General features: G+C 40.1%; 4 protein-coding genes across 5 annotated transcripts; 3 read left to right on the top strand and 1 right to left on the bottom strand.

The window, feature by feature from the left end:
• Window positions 1–48: 48 nt before the first annotated feature.
• On the bottom strand, window positions 49–5628 carry LOC146988012 (cell division cycle-associated protein 7-like). Its single transcript, XM_085777599.1, has 9 exons — window positions 5493–5628; window positions 5330–5416; window positions 3809–4186; window positions 3500–3595; window positions 3108–3260; window positions 2641–2784; window positions 2242–2391; window positions 423–559; window positions 49–187 (listed from the first exon to the last, which is right to left on the bottom strand). The coding sequence occupies exons 1-9, from the start codon at window positions 5493–5495 to the stop codon at window positions 142–144; spliced, it is 1194 nt and encodes a 397-aa protein (XP_085633725.1). The 5' UTR covers window positions 5496–5628; the 3' UTR covers window positions 49–141.
• Window positions 5629–6344: 716 nt separating this feature from the next.
• Window positions 6345–11436, top strand: LOC146988011 (bone morphogenetic protein receptor type-2-like). Its single transcript, XM_085778098.1, has 11 exons — window positions 6345–6541; window positions 7196–7399; window positions 7625–7789; window positions 8020–8121; window positions 8733–8818; window positions 8900–9118; window positions 9707–9821; window positions 10205–10362; window positions 10446–10590; window positions 10821–10957; window positions 11053–11436. Exons 1-11 carry the CDS (start codon window positions 6505–6507, stop codon window positions 11164–11166), a joined length of 1482 nt encoding a protein of 493 aa, XP_085634224.1. The 5' UTR covers window positions 6345–6504; the 3' UTR covers window positions 11167–11436.
• Window positions 11437–12487: 1051 nt separating this feature from the next.
• Window positions 12488–14204, top strand: LOC146988010 (uncharacterized). Its single transcript, XM_085777592.1, has 4 exons — window positions 12488–12540; window positions 12895–12950; window positions 13074–13585; window positions 14091–14204. The coding sequence occupies exons 2-4, from the start codon at window positions 12935–12937 to the stop codon at window positions 14133–14135; spliced, it is 573 nt and encodes a 190-aa protein (XP_085633718.1). The 5' UTR covers window positions 12488–12540; window positions 12895–12934; the 3' UTR covers window positions 14136–14204.
• Window positions 14205–15347: 1143 nt separating this feature from the next.
• On the top strand, window positions 15348–18912 carry LOC146988009 (uncharacterized). Of its 2 annotated transcripts, none has more exons than XM_085777593.1 (4): window positions 15348–15395; window positions 16559–16613; window positions 16721–17169; window positions 18255–18912. In XM_085777593.1, the coding sequence occupies exons 2-4, from the start codon at window positions 16598–16600 to the stop codon at window positions 18297–18299; spliced, it is 510 nt and encodes a 169-aa protein (XP_085633719.1). In that variant the 5' UTR covers window positions 15348–15395; window positions 16559–16597; the 3' UTR covers window positions 18300–18912. The 2 variants fall into 2 exon arrangements, with proteins under 2 accessions (XP_085633719.1, XP_085633720.1); XM_085777594.1 differs by having other exon boundaries at window positions 16721–17174; window positions 18263–18845.
• The last annotated feature ends 392 nt before the right edge of the window (window positions 18913–19304 follow it).

Raw genomic sequence — 19304 nt, 5'->3', positions numbered from 1 at the left:
CAGTCTGACAAACAAAACTTTCAGTTGACCAAAACAAACAAACTTTATTTGGTTAAAATCTCATGTTAGGAACGTTTGACAGACTAAAAACTTCAACGGATCATAAAACAGTTTGAACAATTGCTCCCTCCAGTGTTAAAGTCACATCTCTACATCGTCACTCTCATTCTTCAATTTGCTACGGAGGCTGAAAGAGAAGAGAAGTAACACATTTTAGAACATTGTCAAGTTCAAATTTGAGACAAGCAGAATTATAACCAGGCTGCTTATACAGCTTATTAGGAACTCCTCCTTCATCTACACTTGCATTATTATTTCTAATGTAAAAAAAAAAAATACAACACTATTCATTGTCTGTCAAAATGGTCTGCAATTTAAACACCTTAATTTATCAAATAAAATCTTGAGATGCTGTAGCCCACCTGCTGAGGTAGGAGTGAACATCAGAGAAGCCGTGGTACTGAGCCAAAGGGAACAGGATGCCAGTTGGGCAGCGGCCGTCGCGCTGGCGGCAGAAGCTGCAGTTGCAAATGCCCCGACAGGGAGGGCACTTCCACTCCTGGGAAAAGACAAAATAACACAACATTACCAAATCTTCTCAACCAGGGTTTCTGCAGTGTTTCTAAAATTAAATCCAAGACCCTGGCCCCTGCAGCATAGCATCAGTGACTTCATGTCTCTCCAACTGCCAAACAGTTAACTGGTCCAATGCACTTTTTAATTCAAAAGGCCCAATTAGTCATCGACTTGGAGCATAGCGTCCCAGTCAAGTTAAAGGGGACATATTACGGAAATATCACTTTTTGAAGGCTCTTTAACATATATGTGTTTGTCTTGCCTTCCGGCCCCCAAAATGTGAGAATTAACAAAAAAAAAATCTGTAATCCACTCAACCAAGTTCCTTGGGGTCCTCATAGATGACCGTTTAAATTTTAAGAACCATATAGATCACCTTGTCCAAAAACTATCCAAATACGTAGGCCTGTTCTTCAAACTGAGACACCTGCTTCCGCGCTCTGCCCTCCTCACCCTGTACAAAACCCTATTCGAACCACATCTAAACTATTGTAATATTATCTGGTGCAACACCTATCCCAGCCATCTAAAGAAACTTGAAATTTTACAAAAAAAGATAATCCGTGCCATCTCCTGGACAAAAGCAAATTCACCTACTCGTCATCTGTTTGCCCAGTATGGCATCCTTCGACTCAATGAATTCAATTACTTCCATAACGCTTGTGCAATATATCAGGTGATCTCAGGTTTGAACCTCAGACTAAAACAACTCATGCCAGTCTTCGTCCCCCAACACACCCACAATACCAGATATAAACATCTCATTGTAGGGAAAAAACGTGAACTAGTAGGAACCAGCATGAGTGTGGTGTGTCGGGGGCCGCAGATATGGAATGAACTGAGTGACAGCCTCAAAACATCACGATCTATCTCCTTGTTTAAACGTCATCTAAAGGAACAACTGCTAAACTCATATATATAATGTACATCCCGGGATCACAAACTGTATGTTAAGTGTATGTTGTGTTGTATGTAGTATGTTAAATGTATGTAAGTGTCATGTGCATGTAAATGTGTTTACAATGTGTGTCTAATGTATGTCTAATGTATGTAAATGGCTCCTACCACAAGCTTTAGTTAGCTTCCTCAGGAGACCAGTTCACACACCTTGTGACTATCAAGCCAACTATGATTTTTGTTGTGTGTGTGAATAAAGCGGGTGCATCGTGGGTGCATCGTGAAACTGAATGTGCAGGCTCCCTACGTTGAAATCCACGTGGTTTTACGAGCTGTTCCCTCAGTTGTCTACCAGTGATATAACTAGTTTTCAAATTTGCATAATACCACCCTTACCTGGGGCCGGTAGAAAGGGTGGGGCGGGGTGAGCAGTGGCTGATTTGCATTTAAAGGGACAGACACTGAAACCAGCTGTTCTGAACAGGGCTGTTTTGAGAGGATGAAAAGAGCTGTGATGTTTGATCCTTGGGGTATTTTGACCAAAGCATGTCACAGACATGTCTTTAAGACACCTGGGAACTATTTTAATTTGTGGAAAAGGGGCATAATATGTCTCCTTTAATGTGTAGTTAGTGTCTCCTGAAGCAGTTTGTTGAGCTCTCAGGGCCACTGTATCGGTCCCAAAAATCTCTCTTTCGACAGCTTTGTCTAAATCTCAGCACTAGCACACAGCTGCAGAGTGTGGTGCTGGTGTATCAGTTAACTGACCGGATCAAGCAGCGCCTTCTTCACGTCCTCTCCGTATCTGTTCCTCAGGCACGGCCCACAGAACTGACCCTGAATCCCCCGGCAGTCCTCGCTGCGGCAGCACGTCTTGGTGTCGACGGTTTTCTGACGGCACTGATGACACGTGGAGCCCTGAGCATCCGCAAAGCACCATCAACAACAGGGTGGAGCACAGTAACACTGACGCTTTTATTCACTGGAGAACGTCTGTCAAAATTTTGTCTGGTACAGAGGAGGAGGATGATGTCACGTCGTAGTGACATCGTGACCTTTTCCTAAAATATCCATTCTCCAAAACTGCCACAGCAATTCACTGGGAGAACTGATATCGTTCCCACATCTCTCAGCGACCAGCAGACAGAAGCGCGGCTGTCGGCTCACCGTGACTCTGTCGTAGACTTTTTCAGTCATGTTGTCTGCGACCAGCTGGAGCTCGTCCTCTGTGATGTCCTCCACAGGACGGACCAAATGAGGTTTAGACTGATGAGGCCGCGGTGTGCCACGGCGCTGTGGCGCCCGGCGTACCTTCAACACACAGATAAATGATCCCTTTAGTTTGAAGTTTCACACAGAAACTGATAATAATAATAATAATAATGCATTTCATTTATAGGCGCCTTTCAGGACTCTCAAGGTCACCTTACAATGAAACAATTAAAAGTACAAATAGTAAAACAATGAAACAAACAGCAACGATAAGAAGACACAGACATAAAGCTTAACATGCTTATTTCTCATTCCATATCATATATGTAATAAAATTGATGAGAAAAATTGTGATCTGTAAGAACAGAGGTGTATAATTTTACTGTAGTTTCATACATCAACAAACGTGTCTTTGAACTGACCTCCAGCAGCTCTTCCTCCAGACTAAACTCAATTTCTTCTTTCTTGGGGGCTAAAAGATCCTCACCTCCCCCCATGGAGCGGGTCCGTCTGCGGGACACCCGCTCTGGGTTCTTCCTGGACTCTCCTCCAGCTGCACCGGAGCGTGGTGGGCGCTGCTGATAAGGTTGATTAAAATCACTAGAGGGCATTGGTCTGCACAGAAATTCTGAGATTCAGATCTTTACTGAAGGTTGATTAAGAGAAAGACAAGGATTTTGTCCACATTGTTAGCTGAATATACTGTATGTTGTTGAGTATGTATGAGACTTAAACTGTAAGGCGTTTAAAATTCTGCAGCTTTCATCATATTCATTATTATTGGTTTCACGTTTTCCCTTCATCTTCTACTCACAGAGCTCCTCTCCTTTGGCGTCTGTTTGCCTGCTTGTTTTTTCAGCAACCCTGTAACGCCGGGCATTTTCTGCAGGTCTGCCATCAGCTGAGCCAGCTGTCAGAATACACCAGATAAAGAGCATTCAAGAAATGGCAGGTGACAAACATCTTGAGTCACTGTGGAGGGGGAAATATTGATAAACACCTCAAACTCAAAGTATTTCTTGCATGACACCAATATCACACTACTCTGAGGGCGCTTTTGTGTTGGGACCACAAGTTTTAAATCCATCCTAGCTGTGTTTGTGGGTCTGTGTTGCTGGTTTACCATTGCTTTGTTGGCCTTGATGTTCTGCGCCCTCTTGTCCAGGAAAGACTCCGACACCTGGTCCCCTGAATCAGGTCCACGCTCCTCACCGGGAGGCGGACGGGTCTCAGCTGCCTCTTCATCTTCAAATTTAACACGTCTCTGATTCCTCCTTCCTGCCTTCTTCACCACTCTCTTCTCTGTCTTCTCAGCCTCCTTTCCTGCCTCCCCCTCCTCCTCCTCCTCCTCCTCATCAGTGGACTGCTGGTGCTGGGTGGAGGCGGCGGAGCGCAGGGCCACCCTCAGCCTGAAGACCTGCTTACCACCACTGGGTTTGGATGTGGCTCTCTGCTTCCTGGGTGAAAGGTCAAGGTGGGCTTCATCCTCAAAATTTGTATTCTGCTAGGACATGAACACAGATTATTGATCACTTTGTTAGTGACACAGCTCTTAATGTTACACCGTAGACACCATCATGGTGGCAAAACGCCAACGATGACAGCACATTACAGGTCATGTAGGGGAGACCGGGGACAGTTGCAACACTTTTTGCATTTGGCTCTCTTACTCAGAGACGGTTTGGATTAGACAAACCAAATTTTTATACAATAAACTTACATTTGTCTGTTAATAGTCAACACAATTAATAGATGATTACAGAATCCACATTCTTCACAATTTGCATTTGAGTGTAAGGAGTCAGATGTTACAAATACAATATATTTCATGTCTAGTAAAAGGATTATTATCAAAAATGTAAGTTCTATAGTGTTATTTATTCATCAGCTTTGATCAGATGGCAATTACAGTATAGATTTGTCTAGATGAGGAGGAATTACTGCATGTGCAGATGTCAAATATTCAAATTGAAAAAAAATGAATGGAACAATTTGTGAGGGAATAACTTTTATATTGCCATTGTCATTTATTCTCTCATCATTTTAATATTAGCAATACAACAGTAAAAAAAAAATTATGTCAAAATACTGTTTTGTGGTCTGTTTTTATATTCGTCAGCCATGATTAAACTCCATGTGCTAGCTAAACAAAGTGCTCTTGATACATGCTAATCATATCATCGTAAAGTTAACTATCACTCATTTAAACCATATAAGTTTGAGCAGAATCACAAAAAGATTGACAACAGTTTTAACAAAAACAAAGATCAAGAAAAAAATACTTTCATACCTCAAAAACAGGTTTTTTGCAATAAAACCTGGAGCATCTTTTGAATTCAACTGATTTTTCTCTGCAAGGGCGGGAATCCAACTAAGCATGTGCAGTGTGAGTATCATCACTCCTATCTAGCTTGTTCATGATTGGAGAAAAATGACATGTTGCAACCAGAGCGATAGATATAACAATATATCTATCGCTCTGGTTGCAACCATCCCCTGTTGCTACTGTCCCCGGTCTCCCCTACTCTTGATTCAACAGTGTTATATCATCACATGACTAAACCCAGTTGAACCCGAGACCCTGTTGTCCCCCCCCAGTGTCTCATAACTTAGCCTACTGTCTCTTCATGGATGTCAAACGCACCTTGTCGCTGAGTTCACTGTCAGAAAAGCCGTAAAATGTTCTCTCGCTTTCTGAGTCCTCGGTAAAAATATCAGCTAAAGCCGCCGCCTGGACATAAACACATTAACACAGTTAGATTTACAACGTCACGTTAATGGACAGAGATTAGTAAAAGTCATTTTACCATTTTAGCTCGTGGCTAACGGGGACGGTGGACAGGTGTTAGCTTCTGAGGTACCTGAGCAATTAATGTGATTGAAAACTGGGTGCGCTTGATTTGTAGTTTAGTGCAGCGCGGCTGAGCGCGTAGGGCACCGGTTTGGTTTGTTTTTAAACTCCGCCCTTCAGGAGTGAACTGAACAACTGAACGTGCAGCCCCCCCGGAAACAGCAGTTTTAGCCTATGGTTTTAGCTTGAGGAGTGTGGTGATAAAAAGCAAGAGTTGAGTCTCAGCAAAGATGAGGTTTCTTTTGTGTATGGACGAGCAGAGAAAACAACAAAACAAGAGTGGGTACAGCTGAGCCTGGTGGAAATGTCTTCAGTTATGTGACTTTTGTAGCTACGGATAATTGGTGTTGGAGTTAGGATTCATCCTCTGGGGACAATGAATAACTGTAAATTACATGGCTGTCCATTCAGTGGTCCATAAAACCAAAGATATTTTGTGGAATATTCTCATTTCTTGGACACAGTTCATAAATCAAGCAGTATCTCATATATTTAATTACAAATATTACAGTTTTGATTTAATACCACGACTTTGGTTTAATATCTCATAATCATGACACTGGATAAGTTTTAGTTGATGAATTAAAATGATGAGATTCTTTGCTGTACTCTGATTTACCATGGTTGTTGTCATTCCTTATCTGTTCAATCTTGCTGCAAAATCCTCAAATCCAAATGTGTGATTGGGGGAAAGTACAAAACTCATACGGCCCCAGTGTGTTTGCCTGAGAGGTCTTTGGCGTTGTTGGTTTGTACCTGTGGTCATAAAGAACTGAGGCAGCTGCAGCTATCCTACAGAGATTATGTTATTATGTTTATCCTGTAGTCCCACACAGACTGTTATTTGGCCGACAGTACATGTAGCACATGCAGGTGTGTGGCAGTGGGAGTGATGCTGGGAAACGTGGGAAACTCCTCTCACATTCCCAGAACACTCCCTGCTTGGCTGCTCTGGTCTCACAGGGACCATGATCCTGCAACGGTGGCGGGTGATTTTGGCAGTGGGTGAGTACTCTCTCGCTATTCTGAAATCCACGACGATCCAACAATGCACGAGCATGTGTTTTACAGTTTTATATTTGAAAGCATGTAATTGCTTCTAAACCTGACTTGACTTTGTCTCCTAAACTATATAGTAACACCGTCATCACCCTAAATTCATGAATATTTTGAATACAAGGAATTAGATGTTATATTAAATATTTATTTTTGGATCATAATCACCTGCATCAACGATTAGAACAGATTAACCACCTAAATGTTGTAAACAATTGTGTTTCTATTGAGGCTCCTCAAAAGATTCCCAATGGGGTTTGCACCTGAACTTCAAACTGAGCTAAAGTGCTTGTATTTTGATACATTTGTGCAATTTGAAGATGATTGCCAGCGAACATAAATTCAATAAACGTAATAATGATGCATGTTATTGTTTCCAATAAATACTTTTTCATGATATAACCATTTTGATTAGACACCATAGGACTTAAGGATAAAACTGTACCTGGTGCTAAAATACATTATTTTGGTGAAGCACTATGACAGTATTGTTCACATAAAAATCAAGTTTCTCATCTGTTCATACAACCAGAGAAAAATGGTACGTTTGCACAATAGAAACTACATCTACAGCAGCTGTTTGTCATTGTCCGTCTTCTGCAGAATGCATCTTTATCTGTGTGTCCGAGCTTTCACGTGAGAAGAGACGGTGTGCATTCCAGCTCAATGGGAAGACAAATTTACAACAGATCTACAAATTCGTGACCGCTGGCAACGTGAGTGGCTCGGTGCAGGTCTGTGAAAACACTCAGTGCTGCGTGGGGTATTATCAGATCATCGATGGCCAGCCGGAGGTTGACATTCTTGGTGAGAAAAGCCTAAATCTCATCAGGTTTCTGGACTAGTGCTTATGAATTGGACTTGATTATATGCTGAATTGTTGTTGTGCCATTATAAAGAGTCATAAACATTCAATTCAAAGTCTCAACACCAGTCAGTATGACTACTTTTAGCTGGTGTTATGTATTTCAGTTGAGTCAACAGACATTGTTTAGTTCTTTTCCAATGTGTTTGTGATTTTTTCTGTGGCAGCTTGTGCTGTGGTTAAAAAGTCTTGCCCAGAATCAACCTGCAAAGCAAAAACAGTGTTATACGGCCGCGGAATTTCATGTGCATGCAACACTGATTTCTGCAACAGCAACATCACATGGACTCCACACTCAGAACAGCATCAAGTCACCTACTCCTACTCTAAAGGTATGAGACGATAATAAGATCTCTATACAGGCAGCAACTATCACTTGCACCCACATAGTAATAAAATATTATCCTGACAATATCCAGGAGTGAGTGTTATCATGGTTTCAGAAGACATCTTAACATGTCTGCCTTTCATTGTGAAAATCTGACACTTGGAGGAGTGTCAGATTCATAGCAAATAATAACTTTCATACATTTTTTAATGATATTGCTCTCTGTTTTCTTAGGTGAATTGATTACATGGAGTGTGATGATTCTGGTTGGATCTTTGCTCATCGTCTGCTTCATGATCACTGCTGCCAAATGGAGAAGGCTCCTCAGAGAGAAAAGTAAAGTCCTCTTTCTGTCTGACAAATCATTATAATAACTGCAATTTTGCAGGTGATGTTGGTTGTTTAGGTTAAAGGGATAGTTCAACAGTTTGGCAAATTGGCCCATTGCCATAATCCCTATAGTTTGAGGAGTCGGTTCGTTACCTTTAATTGTCGGTGCAAGCTATTTTTAGAACGGTGGAGCAGAGCTACGTTTTAATTTGATTGCATTATGTTTCATACAGGCTTCCACTGCATTGCTCATCCTAGGGCAGTTTAAAATATCATCTCCTAATAATCTGTCACAGTCCTGTACCGCTTCAGAGTTTTTGTGTTATTTCATATCAAATACCCTCCATGCTTTTCAAGGGATTACAGAAAAACATTCCACATTTCTTAAAACTCAAATTCAGGTCTCATGATGTCTCTGTCATTTGACCTTGAATCTGTTTGATCCTTTGTGCTGAACCGACCTTGGTGTTTATCTGTCCACTCCCTTTAACATTATCTTTGTTACTACTCTGTCGGAATTCATCTGGGTTTTCTGTAAGAAGAAAATGTGATTGTAACAGTATTACTTTCAATGAGTGAGTGTTTATTAAAAGATTTGTTTACTTTCATTATTTTAGAGGAGAATGTACAAGCCCACCTCCTGTGTTCCTGCCAAACAATAAAAACCGATAAGATTGACATAGATGACATTGAATTACAGCAGGTAAGTGGTGTGATCTTGGTGATTTGCAGTGTGCAAATCTGGCCGACAGACTTTTACCCTTCTGTTTATATTTTTTTCCAGATTGTGGGCCGTGGGGATTTTGCAACTGTTCTGCAGGGGAAATACCAAGGATCCACAGTGGCTGTGAAAGTTTTCCCTGCAGACTGGAAATATAAATTCACAGCAGAGAAGGAGGTTTATGAGCTACCACTGATGAAGCACGCTGGGATTCTCCACTTCCTGGGCACTGGCAGGAAACCGGAGGGAAGTTGTTTCATTGTGTCACAGTTTGCTGAACATGTAAGTGGCAAAGATTTGTCCACAGAAAACAAGCTGCACGTCTTCCCATTACCAAGACATCAATAGTTATTCAAGGAACGGAGAGAAGGAATCAGGGTGGGGAAACAAAGAAAGGCCACAAGGTTTTGACTCTTATCAGAGTGAGAACATTATCTTAAATTCACAATGTCTGGAAAGTATCTTTGTAAATTAAAGTTGTTTTGTATTCAATTTGATTTGATATTTGAAATAGATAATTTCAAGTTGTGCACTTTTACACACTTCATTTTAATTAAAGATGTTTAAGTATTTATTTTTTCTATGAATTGTCTAGTATTTATAGAAACAAATTGATGTTCAGATTTTAAAAAATAGATTACGTTGCACTCAGTGGACTGGTGAAATTAAAAAAACAATCAGCTACAGTTTAAACTGTTATGGCTTTTCCATACTTCCACACAACTTTTCCCATGCAGAGGTGGATAAGATGTGTACATGATTGCAAACATTTTGAAACTAGTTCATCGTCTACAGTCGATCTGTCAAAATCCTCTAACATGGAGAAACTTCCTTGTGTGTTTTAATAATTGTGTATCCCTCTGATTTCAGGGTTCCCTCCATTCCTTTCTGTGTGAACACACCACCAGCTGGACGCTGTCACTGAAGCTGTGCCAGTCCTTATCGCAGGGACTTTCCTATCTCCACTCTGACCTTCACAGATATGGTAGGCTATTGTCCAGAATATTACTGTGTACAAATAAGTGGCTCTCTGTGTTGGGGTTAGGGTTAGGCCTTCAGATTGACCTTGTTTTCTGCAGTGATTTATTATGAAAATGTACAGACAAAGAGAATATGCTTCAGATAAAAGACTCAAATTGTTTGTGCGATATTGTGTCTGTGTTTTGAACACAGCTGTTAAAAATAAGTGGTCCTCCTCTCCGCCTCAGCTTTGGGATGTTGTTTTCATTTCAAGATGCTCATTATTGGCAAGCATACTCCATGCAACTATGCACCATAATTTGTATGTGGTCGACCCGTGTTGACCAGATCGGGTGGTTCCTTTAAGCCCTAAGGTGTTATTCTGAGGTCCCTGTCTTGTTTATGCAGATGAGCATAAACCTCCTGTGGCCCACAGAGACCTCAGCAGCTCCAATGTGCTGGTGAGAGCTGACAGCACCTGTGTCCTGTGTGACTTTGGATGCTCCACCATCCTGCGTTCTTGTTCAGGACGTCACAGCTGGCAGAGCAACACCATAGTCATGAGGGTGAGACACATACTTTGGAACATAACTGAATGAAGACAAAGACTCTGATGTTTCTGTCCATCTTCTGGTTGGTTGGTTCTCAGTCAGGCACACTGCGCTACATGTCCCCTGAGTTCCTGGAAGGCTGTGCAAACATCAGCAGCAGCTGCTGTCTCTTGCAGGGGGACATCTATGCTTTGGGACTGCTGCTGTGGGAGATCTGGATGCGCTGCTCTGATTTGTTTGAAGGTAAACCTCCTTTCTCCTCCTTTCTGGTATCATCAACAATTTAAAAAACCCTTCAATAACTGACTTGAGTGTGAATTGACTTGAGGAATGATCATCTGGCATTGCCTAGTTTCTTTTGAGGTTCATCTGTGTGAACAATTGTATCTGTGCACTGCTTGGATAGATATAGTATCTTACTTCCTGTTTGATGATAAGGACGTTATAATTCATGCAGATGTCTCCACCTGCAGGCAGCGTTACTCCACAGCATCTGTTGCCTTATGAATCTGAGTTGGGAGGTAATGTAACGCTGGAGAGCCTCATCTCATACGTGTCCAATCTGGACAAGAGGCCGCCCATACCTAAAGACTGGGAGCTGCTCCCACAGGTATCCTACCCAGGTGCTTCTTACTTGGACATGTGGTTCGACTGTTTCTGGTTTGATGAAGTTACTAAATTTGCATCTGGCGACCTTTTTCTCAGGGTTCTGCGCTGCAGGAGCTCCTGACAGACTGTTGGGACCGTGACCCAGACGCCCGGCTGACAGCTCAGTGTGCTGCAGACAGATTAGTTTCTCTTCAGTCTTCTTTCTCATGATATGTTTTTTGCCAGGTTGACATTTGCTGTGTTCTTCATATCAAGTATTTACACTGTTCTCTTCATGCTAGTACAAAGTTGGCGAAAACAAGAGTGCTGACTTATTCTAAAGTAAGTCATGTAGTTACTTAAGATGAGGTAGAATTTTATTTTTCTTATATATTCTTAATGTAATCCTTCATGCAATCATCTCCATATGTCACAGTTTTCTGGTGTACTCTTAAAACTCTTAGTTGATCATAAATTTGCGCACTATTAAGTTCAACTCATGTTCAACAAATTGGTCTCATACTCCCTTACCATATGTACTTTTGTTTTACAACAATGATTACAGGCACCTTTCTTTTTTTTAACATTTCTGTGATGTATCAATTTTGTCTTGTATTTTAATAATAAACTGAATTTACATACTTAGAACTAAGTATTAAACAACTATGCATATATTTAAATTGATAGGTATTATGATAGTAGACATTCAGGCTGATCTTAGTAGAAATTTAACAGGCAAAGCTACTACTGTTAATAATGGCTCTGTTACAATGAAGTACTGTGATAAGCCAAAGCAGTAACATAGGTTTTGTTCACACCACCTCACTGCCTCACTTGGTCACATCAACAGAACAGTCTTTGTTAATGTTATATGTTACAGTAAGTCAAAGTGCCTTTACCAAAACCATGGCAGCACATCTAAACTAAATGCAGCCATGCAGGGCTGTTGTATGGGGGAGAAAGGCGATGATAATTCTAGGGGCCCAGCACTCAGTAGGGCCCACAAAAAACCCCAGTAGTCTAATCTTTGTATGACTGAATTATTCTGCATAAGACCCTGACTAATACTCATAGTAATGCTGCATTAACATCAAAACAAAGTAGGCTAAATAAAAAATGATAATACATACGTAGTCTAAGAAAAAAAAAAGGAAAAATCAGGGGGTAGGGCCCCACTTTAGTATTCTTTCAGGGGGCCCAGAATTCCTTGCAACGGCCCTGCAGCCATCATATACTTAATATCACTTCTATATATTTTTTTAAAAATCAGATTTTTTCAGAGCGGCATCTCTGTTGTTGCGAAGATAATATAATCCGTTGTAACTGCTCCATACATTCATGATGTAATGTATATGATTCATGTGTCAGGTACTTGTGTCTGTTCCACCCTCCCGTCATCATTCCTCTCTTGGATAACAGAAACTAATAGATCAAGCAAGTTCTCATTCAAAGCTTTCAGGAATTTCTCCATTACGTAAATGATGGGCGTGGCTTCCTGGTGCCTTTTTAGCTGTTGCTGTTCACCTCAATGCGGAAGACAAACGCAGACTGGGCTTAGTCTGAATTCTTGGCAAAACTTACCCAGACCTGAGGCAGGTTTCCCAGGTAAGTCTCTGAAATCTAACCATTGACAAACTGTGATTTTAAGTAGATTGTATGGCACAAAACAACCATGAAAGACATTTTGAGTTAGACCTATTTTTAATGTTTGTTTGATGTTGGGCGTAGATTTGAGGAAGCCTTAATGGGCTTTAGGAAATTGTGTTGATTTTCCATTATCAGTATAGATAGCTGACAGAAATCATCAGCAGTAAAAACAACTTTTATTTGAAGCACTAATTGATTGTAGAACTCATTTTTTATAGGAATATAGTATTTTAAACTTAAAATGATGACGATATTTTGTATTCTGGTTGGACATTGTTTTGACTAAATATTCATTGCATTCATTACTCACAGTTTCCCCAGGTTTCCCTCTGAAGTGCTTGAACTCTCTCTGATGTGGCCAAATCAAGGTGGGATCATGTCACACATAAACAGCTTATAAGTGATATCTCATGACTTTTTATTTAGATTTTTATACCATTTTAATAAGTTGTCTTAATGCTCAAATGTGCATGTTCTTTTATGTTTATCAGGACCCCCTCCTCCAATGGGCCCACCACACCCTGCCTACCCTCCTGGCTACCACCCTGCATATCCTGCACCACCTCCAGGAGTCTTCCCCCACCCCCCAAATCCAGCGTTCCCACCTGGCCCATACCCAGCTCCTATGAACCCAGCCATGATGCCGAATGCACCTCCAGGGGCGATGCCTTATGGAGCTCCAGGACTTCATCATCCACCTCATTCTTATCCACCTCATCCTTATCCTATGGCTCCTGGTGGATATCCAGTGGTTCCTCCTGCAGGTGTTTACCCAGGACCAGGACCAGGACCATACCCACACTCTCCAAGATGGGGTGGTCACCATAAAGGCTGCTACAGATATCCACCTCATGGAGGGATGCGTCCCATGGCTGGAGGGTTAGCCGGAGGACTGACTGCAATGGTTATGGGGACAATGACACACAAGGCCAACAAAAAGATGATGAAGAAGATGAGGAAGGCAAACAAGTGGCACAAGCATGGGCACTACAGATGCGGCAAGGTGAGATTGGGTTTTATGTAAGAGTTTTGAAAATGGCCCCTCCTGCAGGCCACGTATTAATGGCAATACTAGATAGTTAAAAAAAACCCAAAAAAACACCTGGCATCCAGCTTCATTTCACCAGTCTGCACCAAACAATATTTGACTGCAATCATAAGTCAACAAGCACAAAGTGTTTTTAATGCTGCAGCTGATTCCAGTTAGTCCGGTTCATCTCCTTTGGATACATGACGTGGCACTTTCTCTGCCGTTTTGGATTTTACTATCTCTCTGTCAGATAGAGCTGATGTGGGTGTGAACAGGTTCAGTTAAGACTGGGGCTTTCACAAGTTTAACACACAGTAATTTTCCAGGTGTCATGGTTGCTGTGAGTAGTGGCTGTGTGCAGTATACAAAAATAAACACAGGGGTGGAATTGATAGAAATAAGGCCAAGTACAAACCTGTCTGTGACTTCTCGACATTGAACATGTATAATCTGAATATTATTCTCTTTGTGGCTACAGTACTCCAGCAGCAGCAGCAGCAGCAGCAGCAGTGACTCGGACTGAGACCACCTGTTGAAGACATGGCTTTCACCGCAATGCTACTTCACAACAGAGCAGCCAGACTATAGATCACTATAGAAAACTACTATTTTATCATACATATTGTGAGGTATTTTTAAAGTTGAATGTTTGAATGTATGTTAACATGTTTCTTTACTTTTTATTTATTTTGTTGTGGTCACGTCAACCATTCTGTGTTTATGTCAAAAATAAATAAATAAATATATATAATATACATGTACATTATAATTATGTGCATTTTTATTCTTTTTTTGTGTGTTAAAAAAAATGTAAATATGTTTTTTATATTTTCTCATGAAAATTCACCCCAGCGGTGTAGCTGGCACATTTATTGAGTGTCTTTATTTGAATTCAGTTTACGCTGCTTCAGTGTCAGGGTCTGTAGGGTTCATGCATATAGTGTTCATCAACAAAATAGAGTAATTGTTAATATCAGCAACAGCTGTGCTTCTCCTATGTCAGGTTGGTCTGTTTGCTGTTAGAAAGGCCTCTAGTAACCTAACCTGGTAATGGACTCATAATTAAATGCAGCCATGATGATTGTTATAAATTGCAGCAGTGATTTTTCAGTCATGAAATGTTTAAATATCTGTACTGGTATTTATGATAAGAGCCTAAATTCTTGCCACCTTTTTCAGAGACATAATGGAGATTTTTGAACATTTACAAGTTAATTTATGATATTTAAAATTAACTTGACTCTTTTACTCTTCTGTGATTCCTCAGTTCAATGGCCTTCTATAATCTAGAAGGGATTGTGTCTATCCACTAACTGAACAACGTCTGAGTTATTGACATCTTTGTTGTCTTTGTTCAGATGGAAAATTAAAGCAATAGGACACTCTGTGTTGTAAGACTACTTACTGTTGATCCATGATGTCATGGATTTGTGAGTGACTGGAGCATATGATTCACAACCGTTTCATAATTTCAAGTCAAGCATGTACACGCGCTTGTGTGTTGTGGACAAACCCGCGTGACCCCTCCCTTTGTCATGACTGATTGGAGGTAAACATCATCACTCCATTATCAATAGAAACTGGTAGATCAGCGTCTCATTCAGCGTTCACAGGAATGTCGTCATTACGTAAAGCATGTGCGTATCCTTTAACAGCGGGCGTGGCTTCCTGCTGCTGTTGTTCACCACAGTCAATGGTTCACCTCAATGCGGAAGACAAAACACTGAAGGAGCTCAGTCTGAGTTCTGGACAAACTTACCTAGACCCGAGGCAACTTTCTAAGGTAAGTCCATTAGCAAACAGTGATTATAAACAGCGACTTTCTGACAAAACAAGTCCAAACTGCAACACTCAGATGAGTTAGACCTATGTCTGTGATTTCTGTCACATCATAGGCTACCTGGGGTAAATGATCAAAAATGTTCTGAAATGACAGGTTGTCGTTTAGGGATTATAAAGTAATTAGACATGACATTATATGAGTTGTGATAGATGAGCACGTAATTGTGTTGGAAACTTACTAAAATGATGTAAATTTGTGGTTTCATGTGTCTTGTAAGTTGTTGTAATAAAGTTTTATAACAAAGTATGCCCATAATCTACTGACGTATACACTTGGTTATCATTTAAAAGGTGCACCCCAGCACCTCTCGAGTTAGCAGGCTACTAAATGATACTTTGTTTCAAGTAAAAATGATTCAACCACTTACATAGGTCAGCAATATAAGTGACAGCATTATTCTTTTCAGTGTTATATCATTTTAATTTGCCTAAATTATTAAATTTGAATATCACTGTGGCAATATTGTGTAGGGAACATTTTATATTACACATGGTCAAGATGGAGCCAATCATAATATCAAATTTTACAAAATAATCACATTGCCTATTTTATTTGTAAAACCAGACCTTGCAAAATAACTAATTCTGTCAAACAAACATAGTGGGGTGGATAAAAATGTATAATATCTGCAATTTTACGCAATAGAGGGCACACAAATGTAATAATCAAGTAAAATAAAACAACAATGCCTTGTGCAACACTTAAATAAATAGGTAAATATACTTTATTTGATGTTATAACAACATGATCTTGAAGTATAATGTGTGATAATATTTGAAAATGGCTATGTAATATTGACAAAAGGTGTATTTTGTAATTCAGTTTTATTATGAGTTGTAATAAAGTTTTATAATAAAGTAAGTTAAAATAAAGTACAGTAGATCTACAGTTAGTAGTAGTTTGTATGCAGCATGCAGCAGATATATATGTACAGGCCTGCTCTATAACAACCAGATTTAGTAATATGAAAGGAGTTATCTCACATCAGCAGGGACAAAAGCATTTGGGGGAAATAAAAAACCACCCCTTGCAAAAGTTGCTTTTTACATGTATGTTATATAAATGTTATATTCATTACATTTGAATACTCACTGTTTCCTCAGGTTTTCCTCTGAAGTGTTTGAACAGTCTGGTCAAAAAACATGTGGCCAAATCAAGGTAGAATATGACGCATATCATTTTAATAGTTCTTGACTTGCTTATAGTTGTTATTGTTAAATATTCAAGGGAAGAGTGAAATGTTCATGTTCATTGATGTGTAACAGGACCCCCGCCTCCAGTGGGCCCACCAAACCCTGCCTACCCTCCTGGCTACAACCCTGCATATCCTGCTCCTCCTGGAGGAGTCTTCCCCCACCCTCCAAATCCAACGTTCCCACCTGGTCAGTACCCGGGTGCCATGAACCCAGCCATGATGCCGAATGCACCTCCAGGGGCGATGCCGTACGGAGCTCCAGGAGCTTACCCTATGGCTCCAGGTGGATATCCAGCGGTCCCTCCCGCAGGTGTTCACCCGGGACCATTCCCAAAATCTCCAAAAGGGGGTCATAAAGGCCACCACAAAGGTCATCATGGAGGAATGAATCCCATGGCTGGAGCGTTGGCCGGAGGAGTGGCCGGAATGGGAATGGGCATAGCTGGACACAAAGTCCACAAAAAGATGAAGAAGATGAAGAAGAAAGGACATAAAGGGAAGCACCACAAGCATGGCAAGGTGAGGTTGCATGTAAAGGTAAACCATGTAAGAGTTATCTAAAGTGGCCCCTCCTGTAGGTGAAAGATCAATGACAGTACTAGATAAAAAAACATATAACTTCAACCTGCCAACGCCCCACGCCCCACACCCCAAGGCCTCACACTTAATTTCAATCTGCAAACATAACCACTGACTCCATTAGTGCAAAGTGCAGCACAACCAGTGAAACACAGTGCTACTGGGAATTAGCATGACTAAGGCCGGGTTATACACTGTTGCCCATAAAGATGGAATAATTTTGTTTTCAGACACATTCCTCTTTTTATTCTCATTATAAAGGTTAATTGTGGTTTAATTTTCACAGTGATAGCCTATGTTTGGAAGAAACTGATCAATACATTGTTGAGAAGATATATACACTTTATCAAGAATAAATTGCATTGTCACAATAATTTCATGAGAAGAGTTTTTTTTTTTTAAATCCAACTTTATGGGCATCAAAGTATTTAATATTATCATAAAATCACTTTTATTATTACTGTAATGATGGATGTTATATTATGAAATACTATACTGAGTTGTGTGAGGACAGAAAGATAGTAGTCTCTGCACTGTGTGTTTTATATGACTCTGCAACCAAACATTTTTGCTTAAATGTTGATTATCCAGCTAAATAGCTGAAAAAAGAAATTGTGATTTTCTGTCAGGTATAAAATTGATACTAGATATCTGTTTGAACGGAAAGAACAAAAAGGAAAGAAAACATAAAAATGCTTGTTTACTCCTAAATACTTGCAAGCCTTGACTAACTTAGAGACCACATGATCTCTAAATGCATCTGGGAGTCAGAGCAACCCTGTGAAAACACATACATCTCAGTTCTTAATGTTACGGGGCGGGTCTCATAACAAGTGTGAGATTTAAGATGATAATAACACTTTCCACTTGACAATTGCATAACCTGGTCTACTTATAATGGGAGGTTATCCTCAACCTTTGACCTGGACAATTTCGTCCCCCCCCCCCCCCCCCACATTTGTCTTTTGTTTTATCCAGCTTTAATCGAACTGAATATAAATGTTCTTCTTTTTCCCGCTCCACAGTCCTCCAGCAGCAGCAGCAGCAGCAGTAGCAGTGACTCGGACTGAAGACATCGGTTTAAGACAGGGCTTTGGCTTTCACAGATATGCTGCTTCACAAAAGAGCTTTACTATAAATCATAAACACTCAAACAGCGTTGTTTCCACTTGTAATTAAAGTTACTGAAAAATGCACATCTACTGTAGTACATCTAGTATGTACTATTTACTATTATTTCACTAAAATTGGATGCAAATGATGCATCCCCACAACAGTAATTTTTCCTGGCACACATGATTTTTTTGTAATGTGTCAAAGTTTTTGTGTTTTTGGTTGCTCTTAAATAATAAAAAAAGACACTCACACAAACATATCGAAGTATTCTCAAGAGGGAATACAGCAAAGTACACACAACTATCTTAACAGATTAATGTTTGCATTAAAAAAAAGACTTGCACTGTGATTTAGTAAAAACAAAAATGTAAATGTTTCTTTTTTTTCTCTCTCACAAAGATTAACCTAGAGGAGGCGATGATAGGAGTGAATGTCTTTATTTACTACTACTACTGATTTTTTTCCTCTTATTTTTTTAATGTATTATTGTACATTACTTTATGTCATTGCTTGTGATTACTTATAAAGGACCTTTAATTATTCCTATGAAATAAAGAGATGTATGAGAAGTCTGAGTTGCCTGTGTTGTCTCCATTTGCAGTTATAAACCAGTTGCAATACACCTTGCGCCCACTAGTGGCCTTCTACATTTTATTGAAGTTTGTAAATGAACATATGAGAAAAAAACTTATAAAGCATGTGCCTATTTGACAGTTAATTCTACATACATGTACGTGGGGCATCTGTTATTTCAGAGTGCAGGCCTTTGCTGATTTACATCAATACAACTACCGTATGTCTTAATTGTACGCAATAACTTTTTTTTTTTTTATACATATAACATCCTTTTTTTTTTTTAATGCCGCTATATTGTAGCATTTTGTCCCACAAATGTGCTACTAGGTTTTTGTTAAAGGAAGGTTGTTTTTTTTGGAGGGGGGGCTTCGGTCAGAGCCGGG

This window comes from Trachurus japonicus, chromosome 5 (genome assembly GCF_045865225.1).
Source record: "Trachurus japonicus isolate A0001 chromosome 5, Traja_1.0".
In the NCBI taxonomy this organism is placed as follows: Eukaryota; Metazoa; Chordata; class Actinopteri; order Carangiformes; family Carangidae; genus Trachurus; species Trachurus japonicus.
This window is presented reverse-complemented; position numbering and strand designations above follow the sequence as displayed.

Coding starts and splice junctions, on each gene's coding strand:
- LOC146988012 (XM_085777599.1), bottom strand. Junction 4,187..5,329: donor ACAGTGAACTCAGCGACAAG/GTGCGTTTGACA, acceptor ATGTCCTAGCAG/AATACAAATTTTGAGGATGA. Junction 3,261..3,499: donor CGCCAAAGGAGAGGAGCTCT/GTGAGTAGAAGA, acceptor CCTTATCAGCAG/CGCCCACCACGCTCCGGTGC.
- LOC146988011 (XM_085778098.1), top strand. CDS start 6,505: ATGATCCTGCAACGGTGGCGGGTGATTTTGGCAGTGG. Junction 9,822..10,204: donor CTCTGACCTTCACAGATATG/GTAGGCTATTGT, acceptor TTGTTTATGCAG/ATGAGCATAAACCTCCTGTG. Junction 10,591..10,820: donor CTGCTCTGATTTGTTTGAAG/GTAAACCTCCTT, acceptor CTCCACCTGCAG/GCAGCGTTACTCCACAGCAT.
- LOC146988010 (XM_085777592.1), top strand. Junction 13,586..14,090: donor GGCACTACAGATGCGGCAAG/GTGAGATTGGGT, acceptor TTGTGGCTACAG/TACTCCAGCAGCAGCAGCAG.
- LOC146988009 (XM_085777593.1), top strand. Junction 17,170..18,254: donor AGCACCACAAGCATGGCAAG/GTGAGGTTGCAT, acceptor CCCGCTCCACAG/TCCTCCAGCAGCAGCAGCAG.